Genomic DNA, 20,106 nt, shown 5'->3' on the forward strand with positions numbered 1-20,106 from the left:
GGTGTATTACAGTAAATGGAAAAACAATACTACTTTTTTTACGGTAAAAAAAAACCTGGCAGCCTAGTTGCCAGAATAAAAAAAAAAAAACAGTAGAACTGTTGGGTTTTTTTCAATTTTTTTTGTAATATGTTGTAAAAAAAACACTGTAAATTTTACAGTAACATTCTGGCGACTAAACTGCAATTTTTTTCTGTAAAAAAGTGGTACTGTTTTTCCATTTACCGTAAATTGTTGTGAAAAAACAACGGAAAAAACACTATTTTACAGTAAAATTCTGATCGAGTTTCCATTTTTTTACTGTAACATTTACAGATTTGTTTACTTAAAAATTATATTTAATAATCACATGCATAGGCAAATTCATATATTATTCACTGTTACAAGTGGCCCTTTGAGTTAAGCCATAACTGCGATGTGGCCCTGAATAAAAACAAAGTTTAACACCCTGGTCAAAGAAAAGTAACGAATAATTTGCAGTCATGTTGTTGTTATGATAGAATATACTTTCAATGACAGCTAACACTAACTATCCAAATTAATAGCTCACAACCGAAGCTAATGCGGTGCATGTGTTAGGTACGTACATAATGTGTGTCATTACGTCCTAGAAGCCGCAAGAGGGTGGGATATAAGGTGTAAAATACATTGGAAAGTTAGCTCCTTCTAGACATCTGTGTAAATGTTGCAAACAGCCCCTTTAATATTCAAATAACTGTTGTTTGAAAACATTTAACATAAGATGCTTCCCTTTTCGTTTGATTACCTTCCTTTAAGTAAAAAAACAAGTTTAATTTAATGTTTAGGCATTTTTTAAAACTTCTGAGCACAGTTTATAATACAGTATTCATACTCCATGTGAATTGATAGCTTGAGTAATAGTAATTCTTCCTGAAAATATATGCTCATATCCAAAAAGGGGTGTCTTATAAAAAAAAGGACAGTTGCACAACAGTAAATTCTAGCACAGCAGGACATCTTCCCTCAACTCTCTCAAGGTTTACACGTCCACGGCTGACCTTTGCTTTGTTACACTGTAACAGGAATCTGCAGCTCTTTTTAATCCACAGGGACTAAGTGTTCCACCACCGCAGGAAGAGTTTTAAAGGATCAGTGATGAGGATGAGAAGTTGTTTTTCGTAGCCTTTTTATTATACACGCACTACAGTCTCTTCTGCTGATGGGAAAAAGAAGACTGACGTGAACGATACAATCCTGGAGTGTTATTATTTTTTATAGTAAGCCACATTAAATGAATAACTAAGTTGGTGATAAATCAATCAGAAGGACATTGTAATTTGTATTAGTTCAATAGTTTAAAAAGTTATTTTACTGTGTTTTTTGGACAGTTCTAATGGCGAATGTCAGCATAGTCCAAGGATGCCAGTTTAATAAACAGGTAACATGGATCACTAGATTTGGGTAGGTATCACACTACATGTTCTAACTCTTAAAAAAGGGACATCTCGTCGAAACAGGGACAGTTACTGTACGTGAGTTTTCAGCATAACCAAATAAATAATAAAGATAAATAAAAGACGCTATACACAATGCTCACCTGCGGTGAAAAAATGTGCCATTATTGCGTTTGAATAAAAATAGACTCTGTGCCAGTTCCCCCAAAAAAGTCATTGGAGCAGTTCAGTGTGGCGGGGGAAAGCAACATTGCCACCATGTGGAAATGAGGGTTTAGTGCAACCTGGCCAAAGCCGGCAGGACGGATAAACGCTTCGATCAAACGAATAAAAATGATCTTTAAACAACAAGCATGAGAGGTTAGGGCCCAAATAATCCAGCATGCCTGGTGAATCTCCCAGAGGTTAAAAAAAGTGTTGACTCTTAACTTGCAGAGAACCTTCTTCAATGTGCTTGGTGCTTTTGTCTTTACTACAAAAAGGTGCGGGGGGGAGCACAGGGTTACTTGCAAATGGCCTCCAGAGCATCCAGAGTGCGCTTGATGTCTCGAATCTGTGCCGCCAGGACGTTGATGGGCTGCATGGAGCGGTCCAACTCCTCGCATCGGGCCATCAGCGTGTACATGCCCTGCAGGGAAGAAGCACAAACATGAGGCCTGCAATTCAAGCAAGACTAAAAGGTGAGCTTGTGGAAGTTGAAAGACTGTCAAAGTTGGAACCCGCATCGCACGGTCCAGTTACTTTTGAGTCTGCGATGACATTTAGGTGGTAAGGTCAAGGCTTGGCATTTAAACAACATGCTGCCGCATATAAACACTCAGACCGAAGCGGAAATGTGCAGGGAATGTTTTTTTTTGCTCTTCCAGAGTATTGATTCGAAATTCAAGTGCAATCCAAAACAAATAAAGTTTTACTCCAGACTAGAGATGTCCGATAATATCGGACTGCCGATATTATCGGCCGATAAATGCTTTAAAATGTAATATCGGAAATTATCGGTATCGGTTTCAAAAATTAAAATTTATGACTAAAACGCCGCTGTACGGAGTGGTACACGGACGTAGGGAGAAGTACAGAGCGCCAATAAACCTTAAAGGCACTGCCTTTGCGTGCCGGCCCAATCACATAATATCTACGGCTTGTCACACACACAAGTGAATGCCAGGCATACTTGGTCAACAGCCATACAGGTCACACTGAGGGTGGCCGTATAAACAACTTTAACACTGTTACAAATATGCGCCAAGCTGTGAACCCACACCAAACAAGAATGACAAACACATTTCGGGAGAACATCCGCACCGTAACACAACATAAACACAACAGAACAAATACCCAGAACCCCTTGCAGCACTAACTCTTCCGGGACGCTACAATATACCCCCCCATGTGAATAATGCTGTATAATAGACTGTCCATCCATTTTCTACCGCTTGTCCCTTTGGAGCCGCGGGGGGTGGTGGAGCCTATCTCAGCTGCATTCGGGCTGAAGGCGGGCTACACCCTGGACAAGTCGCCACCTCATCGCAGGGTATTTATATTATTTACATGTGAATAATGCTGTATAATAGACTGTATTTATATTATTTACATGTGAATAATGCTGTGTAATAGACTGCATTTATATTATTCACATGTGAATAATGCTGTATAATAGACTGTATTTATATTACTCACATGTAAAAAATACCTAAGTGTTTATTGTCTATTGTGAGCGAACTGTGGTGCTGAATTTCCCCCAGGGATCAAAAAAGTACTTTATATTCTATTCTATTATTCCCTTTTATCACCCACAAAATGTATACCAAATTCAATAGTGCAAAATAACTATTGGCTATTATTTCCTGAGTTTGTGAACACAGACGAAAAAAAACCATATTGTGATATTAAAAAAAAAAATCAATCGGACTCATCCGAGCCTATGAGCATGAACTGATGAAGCCTATTTGGATGAGAGGCAAAACACCTTGTAAGACAACTTGAATGCACTAACAAAAATAAATAAATGTATAGCGTATCTTTCGGAATATAGAGCGCACCGGTATATAAGCCGCACCCACTGAATGGTAGGAGAAAAATATATTTTGTTCATAAATGAGTGGCACTGGACTATAAACCATTGTGAAATTAGTTATTTACACAGAAAAATGTTGTAAATGTTTAATTACATAATCCAATTATTTGTAAACAGTGCCAGTAACACGGCAGTGAAACGGGCTGATCAAACAAAACAGAAGTCATCGTCATGGACCCACTAGGTGTGGAAGCTAGTTCTCCAAACAGCTAAACAGACTCAATAACTTCACTGTGACGTTTTGGTGAATTTACTGAGGAATTTGTGAAACTGAAACAATACAAAAATAATGCCATTGTAAGTTAATAATACTAACAGACGCTTGTAAACGTGTTAGCATATTAGCTAATGCTAACGACGCTAGCTTGATTAGATGACGGTAGCACGTACAAATATGTATGAAAACACTACTAACAAATGTGACGGTTTAGGACCGTAAAGTATCAATTGTCTTTGTTATATTGTAAAACTTACAAACGTTGCTTGGAGTGATGAATGAAGAAACAATACGAGTACAAACGCGATGGATGACTAGTAGGCGGAACGGCACTTGTACTTCCGGTTCAAAGCACTAAAAAGAAAAAAATACTGTAGCGAGCGTAGTGCGTGCAGTGAGCGAACTCTTCCAAAAGGTGCCATCATAGCACAAACAACACCATTCCAGTGTCTCTGTGAGTGTTTTATGAAAACTATTTGTTGAATAAAAACATCATGGCCGTTAGCAAAGAAAAATCCATGAATTAGCAGCACCGTTTTATAAGCCGCATGGTTCTAGGGAAAGAGTAGCGGCTTATAGACCGGAAAATACAGTAATATAATTCCTTACAACATGCCGTGGGCCAATAAAAAAGTACCGGTAGTCGTGGGTGTCAATTATCACACCGTTAGCTGAAACGGTAAGCTACTGCATTAGAATATACCCTGAAAGTAGTGAAAAATGCAAACTACAGACCAACAAGCACAAACAAATGTCCAATATTTGAAGAAACAAGCTCAAAACAAAAATTGTACCAAATGTACAATATTTCCTTGTCACACCATGTGGACAACCATGACTTAGGTCGGTGTTTTTCAACCTTTTTTGAGCCAAGGCACATTTTTTGCGTTGAAAAAATGCGGAGGCACACCACCAGCAGACATCATTAAAAACGAAACTCAGTTGACAGTAAAAAGTCTTTGTCGCAATTGTTGGGTATGACTTTAAAGCATAACCAAGCATGCATCACAATAGCTCTTGTCTCAAAGTAGGTGTACTGTCACCACCTGTCACATCACACCCTGACTTATTTGGAGGTTTTTGCTGTTTTCCTGTGTGTAGTGTTTTAGTTCTTGTCTTGCGCTCCTATTTTGGTGGCTTTTTCTCTTTTTTTGGTATTTTCCTGTAGCAGTTTCATGTTTTCCTTTGAGTGATATTCCCTGCATCTACTTTGTTATAGCAATTAAGAATATTTCAGTTGTTTTTAATCCTTCTTTGTGGGGACATTGTTGATTGTCACGTCATGTTCGGATGCACATTGTGGACGCTGTCTTTGCTCCACAGTAAGTCTTTGCTGTCATCCAGCATTCTGTTTTTGTTTTCTTTGTAGCCAGTTCAGTTTTAGTTTTGCTCTGCATAGCCTTCTCTAAGCTTCAATGCCTTTTCTTAGGAGCACTCGCCTCTTGTTAATTTTCGGTTTAAGCATTAGACACATTTTTACCTGCACCCTGCCTCCCGCTGTTTCTGACCTCTACAAAGCAATTAGTTACCTGCTGCCACCTACTGATATGGAAGAGTATTACACGGTTACTCTGCCGAGCTCTAGACAGCACCGACACTCAACCACAACACATCATTTGCAGACTATAATTACTGGTTTGCTAAAAATATCTTTAACCCAAATAGGTGAAATTAGATAATCTCCCACGGCACACCAGACTGTATCTCACAGCACACGACTTAGGTACCTTTATACTCATATCCACAGACTCTCCCAGACTATCCACGGAGTCTCTGTAGGTCTGAATGTAGCCCACGCTCAAAGCTGTCATCTGGTCAGAGAAGCAGAAAGAAGTCTCACTCCAAGCAGGAACACAGAAACCAAACACAGGACCTAAAAACAGCGTGTGTGTTGACGTACATTCTGGATGGTTCCGTTGAGGCTGCGCATCATCATCTCCACACTGTGCGCCACGTCCTGAGTGTGTCGTTGCAGGTCCACCAGGACGGTGGGATCGATGGGCGGGATATCAGCTGGTCTCCGTGACAACCCTCTGCTGCGGTAGATGGGACCTGAACAATCCGCTGGGAAAACATGAGACATATGAGAGCACTGTAAGGAGACAGCATGCTATTTAGGCGGCAAATTGCTTGGGCCTGACTTAATTGCTCTCTCTGCTGGTTGTTGCCAAGTACTGAGATCTATTATTAATCATGGATTTATCATCCTGATGACTATTGTTAAAAGAAAACTCACTAGATAAAACATTGACTACAACTACACAATTCAATTAGATAACAGCAGTTACTTATATTTTACCCCCAACTTACTAAAAAAAAAATATATATATATATATATATATACATATATATATATATATATATATATATATTATATATATATATATATTAACAAGAATACAAATGTAGAAATACATGAATAATGACAGTGATAATAATAAATATATCATTATTAATAATAATGTATTCTATTATTTATATTATTGATAATTATATTTATATTTCTGGAATATATACATATACGTATATAAACACACATATACACACAATTTTGCATATATACACATATATACATAATATTCACACACATATATATATACACACATACATATACACACACACACACACATATATATATATATATATATATATATATATATATATATATATATATATATATATATATATATATATATACATACATACGTACTAGAGATGCGCGGTTTGCGGGCACAACCGCGGAGTCCGCGGATTATCCGCGGATCGGGCGGATGAAATTTAAAAAAATTAGATTTTATCCGCGGGTCGGGTCGGGTCGGGTGATTGAAATTTAGATTAGATTCAGGCGGGTGGCAGTTAAACCAATTGGGAAATATATATACATAGTTAAATGTTGTTACCCACATACGAAAAACGAGCAAGCACCTGCAGCATATGCCACAACAGAAGAAAAAAAAAAAAGAGATGGACACTTTTACGGAGCGAAGAAGGGACGCCTCGCCGGGGTCCGGGACCAAGGCCCCTTCCCCCAAGAGGGCCCCACCGGGAGCCGTAGCTGAGGCGATCCGCGAGAAGGGCCCGACGCACGTCCAGGGTCACCACCGCGCCCACCGCACCGACACCCCGCCTCGTCCGCCTTCGCCGCGGCCGGCGTCACGCGCAGCAGGTAAGCAGCTTACCTGCCCGCCACCCCCGTGGCCGGGGGCTCGTAACGGGGTCACTCCGCGCGCTCCGCCCGCGCAGCTTACCTGCCCGCCACCCCCGTTGCCGGGGGCGCGTAACAGGGGTCACTCCGCGCGCAGTGTGCTCACGAAAGGGGTGGGGCTCACCCTGGTTGATATAGACAGCAGCTAGGACAGTGGCCATGGAAGTCGGAACCCGCTAAGGAGTGTGTAACAACCCACCTGCCGAATCAACTAGCCCTGAAAATGGATGGCGCTGGACCGTCGGGCCCATATACCCGGCCGTCGCCGGCAGCGAGACGCGCTTGGAGGTGCGCTCAGCGCGGCTCCCATATGATTGCGCACTGGTGTGCGTCTGGGTCGTGACAGCGTGGCACGCGAATGTCTGTGCTGCATTGGATCAGTCTCCTTTCTTTAACAGGCAAAAGCTTTATAACCTCACTAATGCCTTGCATCGTCTATATTAGATATATAACAACGGGCGGGTGCGGGCGGATGGCGGGCGGATGCGGTTCTGATCAAATGTTAGATCGGGTGAATTGCGGATGGTTGACGACTTTCTGATGCGGTTGCGGATGAAATAATTGCCTATCCGCGCATCTCTAATACGTACACAATAAAATAAAATAAATAACTGAAAACATGTTTTATATTCTAGTTTCTTCAAAATAGAAACATGCACTTTCACCTATTCCTCTATGCCCATTATCTCAAGCTCCATCTGATTGAATGGGAAGCATTGGTTTTCATATAGTATTACATATGTATGTATAACATATATTGTATTTAAAATATTTCAATACAAAAATGACTTTACCCGGTAGTGTCAGGTTTATGAATATCATCCATCCATCCATCCATTTTATTCACTTTAAAATTATTTCAGTGCAACTTCCCCTTCTTCCTGTGTCTAAAGCAATAGGCCAGTTTAATCCAGCGGGGTTTGCGTCAAGAGTGAAGACGGGCAGCTGCTTGTTTAATGAGGCAGAAATGTGAGGAAGCTAGAAGGGGGGGGTGCAATACCTCTACACCTTTAATTATTCAGCTCAGAATTTCAGCGAAAGGGAAAAAGTGAGGAAGCCAGATGGGATTTAGGGGATATATATCTAGGATTTCTATTTTTAATTTTTCCTCAATTTAATATGCAATGGCCTAATCTACCTTTTAAGCTTTTAAAATGAGGCGAGATTGCGAGGAGTAAAAAGTGCTGCCGCACTGCAGACATCAACATTTGCAAGTCTTATACATACAACAGGCCACTGAGATCACTGGCTGAATATAGCACAGAAACTGTTCATTACTTCTAATTGTGTGGACAAGTCGGAGGCTATGCATTTGTGATGCGTACAGAGGCTCTTTCTGCCTCTTAAAGACTGTGCAGAGAGGAAAAAACACACAAATGTGAAGGCACCAAGTGCGCATTCACAACTAGTAGTAGTTGAAAAAGTACTATAAGTAAACATATACTGTTGAGATAAAATAGCATGTCAAAAACCTGTTATGAAATAATAGCAAAATGAAGCTACTGTGTCTGTTGTAAATAGGGATGGGTACCGTTCACATTTCAACTGATGCAGTACCAATTTCTGGTACCTGGTAATACTGGTACTCAACGGTAGTAGTACATTACTTTTGTGTGTGTTAATAAACATTGTTTTTGGTAATAGAATAAAAAAAATTCTTGCAACATTTAAAATGAGCTGATGATGAAAACTGCTGTCCAGACGCGATAAGTTGTTTTATTAATGCATTTCTGAGTGTCATCTGCAAGTGTGACATTAAGTTACTATTACTTTGCTAAATATAGTATTTTGTTGCGCCCTAAAGCGTGTTAATACTGTAAGTATTGTAATTATTACGCACCAGCTGTTTGATTGTAACATGCATTTTAGTTGTAGTTTTCATTAACAGATTTGGAGGTGTTGAAATGTAAGATCGCTAACGTTAAACAGTAGCATATCAATAGCAAAACCAATGTATATTAGCATCAAGTTACCACAATTTTGGAAACGTGGAGCATTAGTTTACTTATGTTGGAGCGTTTTTTGAGCCAATTTCTTTGTTGGCATTGAAAATTGCAACATTACCGGTACCTACCAAGCAAGTCTGCTCTCAGTGCTCCTGGAGTGATTACCAAGTGTTAAAGTGCTGACTCGGCAAACGAGCGTGACGTCAAGCACAACCCAGATACCGAAATATGGCACCATTGCATTTTAGGTTAATCGGTACCTGGGAGGATCGGCGGGATTCGGTACCCATTCCTAGTTGTGAGGGCTGGTGTATGTACAAGAAGCTCATACAAAATACAATGTATTTATTGCAAAGCCCATCCATTCATTCATTTTCTACCGCTTGTACCTTTCGGCATCTCCGCTGTATTCGGGCAGAAGGCGGGGTACACCCTGGACAAGTCGCCACCTCATCACAGGGCCAACACAGATAGACAGACAACATTCACACTCACATTCACACACTAGGGCCAATTTAGTGTTGCCAATCAACCTATCCTCAGGTGCATGTCTTTGGAGGTGGGAGGAAGACGGAGTACCCGGAGGGAACCCACGCAGTCACGGGGAGAACATGCAAACTCCACACAGAAAAATCCCAAGCCCAGGATCAAACCCAGGACCTTCGTATTGTGAGGCACACAAACTAACCCCTGTGACACTGTGCTGCAAAGCATTTTTTATCATTTCAACTCACTTCTGTTGAGCAGCTAAAAGACTAATAACTTTTTGCTCCACTGTTGTACTCACAGTCACTGCAGTCCAGACTGGGCTTGGAGCTCATCTTGATCTTCTGCTCCAGGTTCTTGGTGATGAAGTGGGTCAGGTCTCCCTCATGGCTGACCGTGCCCTCCAGCTCAAGGGCCGAGGAAATGGTCGCCCGTCTGCCCTCGGACTGGCCCGCTTTGCCTGCTCCACGGGCCCCCACACCGCCTGTAAACAAGTGTAACTGACACATAAGGTACGGAGTTTCTTACACAGTCTCAAACACATTTTAACAGAACTATCTGGGGAGGTAGCTTGTCTTGTACAGTAGGTGGCAGTATGCATCATAATTATTAGGGGTGTGGGAAACAAATCGATTCGAATTCGAATCGCGATTCTCACGTTGTGCGATTCAGAATCGATTCTCATTTTTAAAAAATCTAAAAAAAATTTTAATGTAAAATTTTTTTAATTTTTTTTTTTTAATTAATCAATCCAACAAAACAATACACAGCAATACCATAACAATGCAATCCAATTCCAAAACCGACCCAGCAACACTCAGAACTGCAATAAACAGAGCAATTGAGAGGAGACACAAACACGACACAGAACAAACCAAAAGTAGTGAAACAAAAATGAATATTATCAACAGTGTCAATATTATCATTAGACATTTATAAAAAATGTAAAAAAAGAACAATAGTGTCACAGTGACGGAAGGCTTGAATAAAAAATAACATGAAGGTTGTCTAACAACCAGATGATGCACACAACCCAAACACAAACACACATTTCCTTGTAATTTGGCTTAACTCTGTTTACTAGGGGTGTGGGAAAAAATCGATTCGAATTCAAATCGCGATTCTCACGTTGTACGATTCAGTATCGATTCTCATTTTTCAAAAATCTATTTTTATTTATTTATGCATTTTTTTATTTTTTTTATTTACAATTCAAAAGTAGTGAAACAAAAATGAATATTATCAACAACAGTATCAATATTAGTTACAATTTCAACATAGCAGTGATTAAAAATCCCTCATTGACATTATCATTAGACATTTATAAAAAAAAAAAAAGAACAATAGTGTCACAGTGGCTTACACTTGCATCGCATCTCATAAGCTTGACAACACACTGTGTCCAATATTTTCACAAAGATAAAATAAGTCATATTTTTGGTTCATTTAATAGTTAAAACAAATTTACGTTATTGCTATCAGTTGATAAAACATTGTCCTTTACAATTATAAAAGCTTTTTACAAAAGTCTACTACTCTGCTTGCATGTCAGCAGACTGGGGTAGATCCTGCTGAAATCCTATGTATTGAATGAATAGAGAATCGTTTTGAATCGGGAAAATATCGTTTTTGAATCGAGAATCGCGTTCAATCGGAAAAAATCGATTTTGAATCGAATCGTGACCCCAAGAATCGATATTGAATCGAATCTTGGGACACCCAAAGATTCGCAGCCCTAATAATTATGCTCCCAAGCACACATCAAACGCACCTGGTCTGCCAGAGAATAAGAGAAGGTAGCAGGAGGGATAATTGTTGTCAACCAACCACATTTTTAGCTATATTTAGCGAGTATTCAGACCCCTCGAGAGACTCTTAAGCGACAAATCTAGCAACTTTTTCTTGTGTTCGTGGAGACTTTTGCAAACCTGACATACGCCACCGCCAATTATGCTAATTATATTGCATAATTTGGCCACTACAAATAGATCACAGCCCTATGGGAAACACTGCATTGCATACAAATCCTGTCTTACCGCTGCACGATTGGCTGATCTCATCCAGGCTCTTGCTGTCCTGCATCCCTCGGACGTTGCGGACCCACACCTGGGCCATGACGTGAGGGGGACAGGGGACGTCGTCTGAGGGGAGAAGAGGAGGCGGCGGGGAGGAGGAGGTGCTGGGACCTGGTGCTGAGGAGGAGTAGTGACGTAAAGACTGGAAGAACAAAGGAAAATGTAAATCAGTCACATTTTTAAAAAAAATCATCACTTGCTTGTTTAGAGACTTCACAATGTATTTATATTAGGGCTGCGAATCTTTGGGTGTCCCACGATTCGATTTAATATCGATTCTCGAATCAAAAACGATATTTTCCCGATTCAAAAGGATTCTCTATTCATTCAATACATAGGATTTCAGCAGGATCTACCCCAGTCTGCTGACATGCAAGCAGAGTAGTAGATTTTTGTAAAAAGCTTTTATAATTAAAAAGGACAATGTTTCATCAACTGATTGCAATAATGTAAATTTGTTTTAACTATTAAATGAACCAAAAATATGACTTATTTTATCTTTGTGAAAATATTGGACACAGTGTGTTGTCAAGCTTATGAGATGCGATGCAAGTGTAAGTCACTGTGACACTATTGTTCGTTTGTATTTTTTGTATTTATTTTTTTAATAAATGTCTAATGATAATGTCAATGAGGGATTTTTAATCACTGCTATGTTGAATTGTTACTAATATTGATACTGTTGTTGATAATATTAATTTTTGTTTCACTACTTTTGGATTGTTCTGTGTCGTGTTTGTGTCTCCTCTCAATTGCTCTGTTTATTGCTGTTCTGAATGTTGCTGTGTCGGGTTTGGTTTTGGAATTGGATTGCATTCTGATGGTATTGCGGTGTATTGTTTTGTTGGATTGATTAATAAAAAAAATCAATTAAAAAAAATAAATTTTTGAAAAATGAGAATCGATACTGAATCGTACAACGTGAGAATGGCGATTTGAATTCGAATCGATTTTTTCCCACACCCCTAATTTATATACTCATTTATGACAGTGGAGCCTCGATTTAGGGACTCCTCATTATACCAGCTTTTTTCGATTTACTAACCACAGAACGAATACAAAAATGCTAAGTCGTGTGAACTTTGTCTTAGTGTACATTGTGTGCCTGCATCGCTGCCATTTTTTGGCAGTTTGCCACAGTGCTAATTGCTACTTTGTGGGCTTTTAAGCTTATTTTTTTTAGCCTTTCAAAAAAAAAAAAAATTCTCGGTTTGCTATCACAATATAACTTAAAAAAAATAAATGGACAAGCAATGTGTGGTTTGAAGCATTCAGGAAGTAACTACAGCGTTGTCGACACTGCCTCACCCGTCCCTCCTGCAGTTTGGTGCATGTACCAGCACACTCACAGCAACAGTAGAAAAAAGCATGGTCAGAGACAACCACAACGTATACCACCGGGACGCCGCCAGTTGTTTGCTACTACAGTGGTACCTCCACCGACGAGCGCATTGCGTTCCGCGACCAAGCTCGTAACTCACAATGCTCGTATCTTAAAGCAGACCCGGGCCAGTGAAATGAATCAACATCAATTGAACCCGTGCTTGGCCCTCCCAGAACAGCACAATTTTAACATTTAACATGCCTTTTAAAAAGAAAAACAAACTTTTGGATGTTGTTTTAAATACAATAGTAATACAAATTACTACAGTAGTTGTATGAATGTAACTGAGTAGGTAGGTAATGAAAAATTCCCATGGCCAGCATTCCTGTGAACGCATCACCTGTATTTTGTAAGACAGTAACATTTATGCAAAGCATTTACCTTTTCCAGAAGACTAAAGAGGACTTAGAAATCCTTTTTTGTTTGTTCTATTTGGCGTCTTCCCGTCTCATTAGATCCAACATGTACAACTAACCAAGTCCCCAAAAAGGGAAGGTAATGGCGGGAAAAAAAGAGGATATTCCTAGTTAGCCATCACCCACAGTCAGCGTTGTATTAAAGAAGAGTTGAGGCTTTTCAGGCGACGTGCTGGGAGAGTTATGATGGCTTGCAAGTAAGACGGGATGTTTTGGGGTGGCTCTTACGGCATTCACTGTAGCATTAGCTACGCCACGTAGCGGCTCATAAGTTTGCTTGCATTTCAAAGCATAAAAAAACCCACACCTTGTATCTCAAGTTACTCGCAAGTTAAAGTGCAATTGTATATACATTCATTAAAATGTGCCATAATTGCTATTTAACCCTTGTGTAATGTTCGTATTGTTGTTACTCAGCCAGCGTTTGTGGGTCTGATGGACCCGTTGTCTGAACATCTGTTCAGTATTTTAACATAAAAGTGTTTGATTGGGAGGCATTAAAAGCCACAAAATGCAACGGGTCCATCAGACCCACAAACGCTGGCTGAGTAACAACAATATGAACGTCGCACGGAAAATTTCTCTGCCAGTTTCTGCATCCCACAGGGATTCTTCTTTTGTTTCTGCACCTGCGGTTACCACACAAGGTTGCAACATTGTTTGTCAACACTGTGTGCTCTCATTTTCTCGCACATTTGACCCTCAGATGTTCTGTGTACCTACACTCTGTCCTCCTCCTGTCTAGGCCTGCTGTGTGTGTGAGTGTGTGTGTGTGTGTGTGTGTGTGTGTGTGTTACACAGAACATCAATTTCCACACTTCTATTAGCCCCGGGTCCAGTGGACCCGGACATCTTATGTGTAATATAAATGTGTAGGGGGGGGGTGTATGGTGTGTGTGGTCATTAAATATGTATTCTGATATATGTTCTTCACAGAAAATGAGCAAAAGTCAGTGAGTCTCAGTTTGAAAAATTAATTAATTGTATCATTTTTCTTTTAATAAAAAATGAAACTGGGTCCCACAGACCCGAACACCACACAAGGGTGTGTGGTGTAAAGTGTTATGGAACAAATAGCATTGCTGCCTTCATGCAAATCTTTTTCATATAATTCAACAGCACATCTGCTGTTAGTGCACTCCTGTATTGCTTCAAGACAGTAACGAACAATCAATCTTAATTCAGCTGTCATACAGTAAACGCTGTGCGCTCACCTCAACTTCTTTTCTCTCTCCGGCAACCTCAGTCCGCCATCTCTTTTCATTCTTCTCGTCCTCCTCCTCGTCCTGTTTCTCTTTCTCTTCGTCCTCTTCTCCACTGTCCAAGCCTGTGGTGACGGGGCGTCTTCCCCTAGACGAAGAAGGTTTAGGCGGAAAGTCTTGCCGCAGACCTGCAGGCCTGCTCGGGCCTCCAGGACAGACTCCACCCGAGTAGTCTGCCGTGCACGAGTCCTCAGAGGGCGAGAGGTCCATCTCAGGAGAAGGGTGTAAAGACAAACTCCTTCTCACATTGTCCTCTATTTCTGTATCCAAACAACGGCGATCGCGGACTGTGTTTTCTCTATCGAAGTAATTTTCTGTGTGTCTGAGGAAGGAATCCTCTGTGGTAAAGTCCTCTTTGTTACCTACACATTTCACCACTGGGACATGAGAACTGTTTTCCGAACAAGGAGAAGTTGCGACTCCGTTTGCTGTTTCCGGCACTTCTGTGCCCACCGCAGCGGAGCGACTCATCCCTCCACCTGCTGGAGGACAGACAGTATATTACAGTTTTGGTATTATTTCTAATCTGTGCCATAAAAAGCACATGTGCCCCTTGTATGTGCATTAACTACAACTAACACATCAGAAAGGGAAAGGACAGAGCAGGCTGTAATTCCTGAGGAGGCTGCACTCCTTCAACATCTGCAAAAAACTTGTAGATGCACTACCAGTCTGTGGTTGCCAGTGTTCTGTTCTACATGGTAGTGTGCTGGGGGCGGGGGGCAGTACATCTAAGAAGGACAGCTCCAGACTGGAGAAACTGATCATGCGGGCCGGCTCTACGATCGGAATAAAACTGGACTCTGGACACTGACGGTGGCAGAGAAGAGGACTGTGGAAAAACTAGTGAGCATCATGGATGATGACAGTCACCCTCTGCCACGTTGTCAGTAGCCAGAGGAGCCTGTTCAGTGCGAGACTGCTTCATCCCAAGTGCAGGACTAATAGACTCAAAAACTCCTTTGTCCCACACGCCATCAGACTGTACAACTCCTCTCTGGGGGGGAGGGGTGGTACTAGGATGACAGGGACGCAAAGCAATAACAATACTGAAATAAACTGCAACAAAAAACAGTGCAATAAACAGCAATAACAGTGCAATACATTTTAAAGGTGCAATATACACATCACATCTTTCATATAACCGACGGTATTACCGTTTCTCTACATTTTTTTAATTTATTTTCATAACATGGTCACTACTGCCTAGTTTCTCTTGTATTCCTATTTTTACCGTTATATTTTTATTCTTATTGCTACTTTTAATTTTTATTCTTATATGTTCTATTTTATTTCCATTTATACCTCCATTATTTACTTTTTTAAATTCTATCTCAATTCTGTACACTGCTGATGAAATTTTAAATTTTCCTGAGGGAACTTTTTCTTTCTTTTCTTTCTTTAGTTTATTTCGAACATGAACACACTTACAGCATAATACATCACACAATTTCATATCATTTCACTTTACATCATGTCCGAAAAGGAGTAGGAAGAAGCAAAGCTTATTTAATCCTACCCCTTTCCCACTTCAGAGCGTTTACAAATATATACATTCATTTACTGACTTTTTTTATAGTAAAATGACATCCGTGAATGAGTAATACAACAGCGTTGTAATATATAATTAAGTCAGTCATTATTAACATACTGAGATGAAGAATATCTTATTTTCTAGAAGGTTGGAGGGGTAGGGTTAGGGTTAGGGTTAGGGTAGAGGGTAGCATATTGTAGCGTCCTAGAAGAGTTAGTGCTGCAAGGGGCTCTGGGTATTTGTTCTGTTGTGTTTATATTGTGTTATGGTGCGGATGTTCTCCCGAAATGTGTTTGTCATTCTTGTTTGGTGTGTGTTCACAGTGTGGCGCATATTTGTAACAGTGTTAAAGTTGTTTATACTGCCACCCTCAGTGTGACCTATATGGCTGTTGATCAAGTATGCATTGCATTCACTTATGTGTGTTTAACAGCCGCGTGTATTATGTGACTGGGCCAGCACGCTGTGTGTATGGAGGAAAAGCGGACGTGACGACAGGTTGTAGAGGACGCTAAAGGCAGTGCCTTTAAGGCACGGCCCCGATAATGTTGACCGGGTGGAAATCGGGAGAATGGTTGCCCCAGGAGATTTTCGGGAGGGGCACTGAAATTTGTGAGTCTCCCGGGAAAATCGGGAGGTTGAAACCGATACCCATAAATTTCGATATTACATTTTAAAGCATTTATCGGCCGATATTATCGGACATCTCTAGTATTTAGTGAAGCACTGGTTTAAACACAGGCAGCTTTGTTGATGTTGCTCTATTGTTGTTATTGTTGTGTTTGCTGTTGTTGTTTTTGTCTCTCTGTCTTATCCCCCTCTGTCTTCCTTTTTTTTCTCGTTCTATCCCCTCCTGCTCCGGCCCGGCTGCACCAAATGATAATATAAATACATTTAATAAAGTCAAATACAAATAAGGCAACAAGAGAAGTAACCTACACTTCTCTTTTGTAAAGTTTGACGACCTTGTTAAATATAATACATTAATAATCTTATATAAAGCATATAACAAATTATTGCCGCCTAATCTACAACGTTTTTTTTATAAGACGAGTGCAGGCTCATAACTTTAGAGGCTTTGGATATTTCTCATTGCCGAGACCTCAAACCACTCGTAAACGTTTTTGTGTGTCTGTATGCGGAGTAAAACTATGGAACAAACTGGACTTACAACACAAGCAATGCCAAACTATTAATCAATTTAAACTATTAATACAAACATGGGGTCTGGTTCAAATATAGAGATGAGGGTCTTTAATTTGACCTACTGCTATACTCTGTCTCAAAGTGTTAACATGTGCTCAATGTTTCCTTACCATTATTGCTATGTTGTCTATTACCATTGTTGGTATATTCATTATTCCTACATTGTTGATACAAATTATTGTTACAGTGTAATAATTATTGTTACCTGTGGTAATGCCACTATGATACAACATCTGTATTATAATCCTTGAACAAAGTAAGATAAATGCTTTATTTCGGAAAATATCGGTATCGTTTTTGTTATTATCGGTATCGTTTTTTGTTTTTTTATTAAATCAACATAAAAAACACAAGATACACTTACAATTAGTGTACCAACCCAAAAAACCTCCCTCCCCCATCTACACTCATTCACACTCATTCACACAATGGGGTTGTTTATTTCTGTTATTAATATTGTGGTTCCTACATTATACATCAATATATATCAATACAGTCTGCAAGGGATACAGTCCGTAAGCACACATGATTGTGCGTGCTGCTGGTCCACTAATAGTACTAACCTTTAACAGTTAATTTTACTCATTTTCATTAATTACTAGTTTCTATGTAACTGTTTTTATATTGTTTTACTTTCTTTTTTATTCAAGAAAATGTTTTTAATTTATTTATCTTATTTTATTTTATTAATTTTTTAAAAAAAAGGACCTTATCTTCACCATACCTGGTTGTCCAAATTAGGCATAATAAAGTGTTAACTCAACGACTGTATATATCGGTATCGGTAATTAAGGAGTTGGACAATATCGGAATATCGGCAAAAAGCCATTATCGGACATCCCTAGTAATAATTATTGTTACCTGTGGTAATGCCACTATGATACAACATCTGTGTTATAATCCTTGAACAAAGTAAGAGTGAAACTCATGTGAATAATCACTGAATGGAGAAGTGGGGGTGGGATTAAATAAATGATCTTCTTCCCACTCCCTTTCAGGCAAAACTGACAATCACTATATATTACCTTTTGCACTATATTAATTTATATTATTATGTGTTGTCAACTTTGTACTTTTTTATGTCATTGCCTGAAATAAATAAATGAAAAATGAATGAAAGTAAATCTGAACAGCCGATATGGGCATCTACATCAACTATATGATTTGCCTGAGAAGCTGGACAGGACAAAATAAATAAATAAATAAATAAAATTAAAAAAAAAAAAAAAACACAGGCAGCTTTTTTAGCACTAACATTGAATCACGTGACATAATAAAGTCCCCTATTGCTATAATAAATAGACATGTGCAACAAACTCCCCAATGAGTCAAAGTCAAACGTTATGAAAAGACAATTGTGGATAAAATTGAGTCATAAAATGCCTTTGTAATGACAAAATGATGTAATGTAGCCGCCCTGCCAGCTGCCTGTCAACAGTGGGTGTTGTTCAATCGGATTAGCATCGCGCGGCTAACATTAGCTCAGCTGTCAAAGGCCTCGACAATACCACAATTTTAACACTCGTCTAGTAATGTGGGGCATATTTCGGTAGAATGTGCATTCTATGTGGCGCGTATGACAATATCAGAACGTATACATACCGAGCATACGCTCTATAAGACGAGGTAAACAATCTTGCTCGTAGTTGATGTGCCTTCAACCCTGTGATCAGACGTCAAGTCCGTCTGCAAAATGCTTCCCTGCGACAAGCAGATAAATGGTTCCTGCTTAAAAGATGCAAACATGTCTAAAATAATGTACAAATGGTGGGAAAACAGTAAAAAAAAAAAAGTGTTTAAAATACATTTTAAGAGCGTTATAAGTCAAACCGTTTTAAAAAAATGTGTTCCCGTATTTCGAAGACTTCGCAACAGAAGTGTCGGAAGTGGTTGATGTTGCGCCCAGAAACGCCGTATATATTTGCACTTTACAAACATAATTAAAAATTAAAAATATGTCTGCAAACAATGTTTTAACCCAGAATATTATTTCCTGTTCAACTATTACTACAGCAATTCTATTTCCTGTTATTTCTCAAATTGTTTGATTTAAGTGTACTATACATTACAAAAACATCCAGCACCCCCCGCGACCCGGAAAGGGACAAGCGGTAGATAATGGATGGATGGATACCATGTAGGGATGTCCGATAATGGCTTTTTGTCGATATCCGATATTCCGATATTGTCCAACTCTTTAATTACCAATACCGATATCAACCGATATATGTGGTGGAATTAACACATTATTATGCCAGGTATAGTGAAGATAAGGTACTTTAAAAAAAAATAAAAAAAATAAAATAAAATAAATAAATTAAAAACATTTTCTTGAATAAAAAAGAAAGTAAAACAATATAAAAACAGTTACATAGAAACTAGTAATGAATGAAAATGAGTAAAATTAACTGTTAAAGGTTAGTACTATTAGTGGACCGGCAGCACGCACAATCATGTGTGCTTACGGACTGTATCCCTTGCAGACTGTATTGATATATATTGATATATAATGTAGGAACCGGAATATTAATAACAGAAAGAAACAACCCTTTCGTGTGAATGAGTGTAAATGGGGGAGGGAGGTTTTTTGGGTTGGTGTACTAATTGTAAGTGTATCTTGTGTTTTTTATGTTGATTTAATAAAAAAAATAAAAAATAAAAAATAAAAAATAAAAATAAAAAACGATATCGATAATAAAAAAAACGATACCGATAATTTCCGATATTACATTTTAACGCATTTATCGGACATCTCTAATACCATGAATTGATTTAAGTGGACCCCGACTTAAACAAGTTGAAAAACTTATTCGCGTGTTACCAATTAGTGGTCAATTGTACGGAATATGTACTGTACTGTGCAATCCACTAATAAAAGTTTCAATC

General features: G+C 39.2%; 1 protein-coding gene and 1 long non-coding RNA gene across 3 annotated transcripts in view; one reads left to right on the top strand and one right to left on the bottom strand.

Annotated features, from left to right (window-relative positions):
* LOC133615792 (uncharacterized) overlaps positions 1–20,106 on the top strand; it is a 517,593-nt gene that overhangs the window by 131,878 nt on the left and 365,609 nt on the right. The gene's annotated exons all lie outside the window — the stretch shown is intronic.
* Positions 1,374–18,979, bottom strand: borcs6 (BLOC-1 related complex subunit 6). Of its 2 annotated transcripts, none has more exons than XM_061974447.1 (7): positions 18,823–18,979; positions 14,433–14,962; positions 11,380–11,560; positions 9,645–9,827; positions 5,607–5,770; positions 5,434–5,517; positions 1,374–2,043 (listed from the first exon to the last, which is right to left on the bottom strand). In XM_061974447.1, the coding sequence occupies exons 1-7, from the start codon at positions 18,827–18,829 to the stop codon at positions 1,918–1,920; spliced, it is 1,275 nt and encodes a 424-aa protein (XP_061830431.1). In that variant the 5' UTR covers positions 18,830–18,979; the 3' UTR covers positions 1,374–1,917. The 2 variants fall into 2 exon arrangements, with proteins under 2 accessions (XP_061830431.1, XP_061830440.1); XM_061974456.1 differs by having other exon boundaries at positions 14,433–14,959; positions 18,823–18,916.

The sequence above is a fragment of the Nerophis lumbriciformis genome, linkage group LG01 (assembly GCF_033978685.3).
Source record: "Nerophis lumbriciformis linkage group LG01, RoL_Nlum_v2.1, whole genome shotgun sequence".
Lineage (NCBI taxonomy): Eukaryota > Metazoa > Chordata > Actinopteri > Syngnathiformes > Syngnathidae > Nerophis > Nerophis lumbriciformis.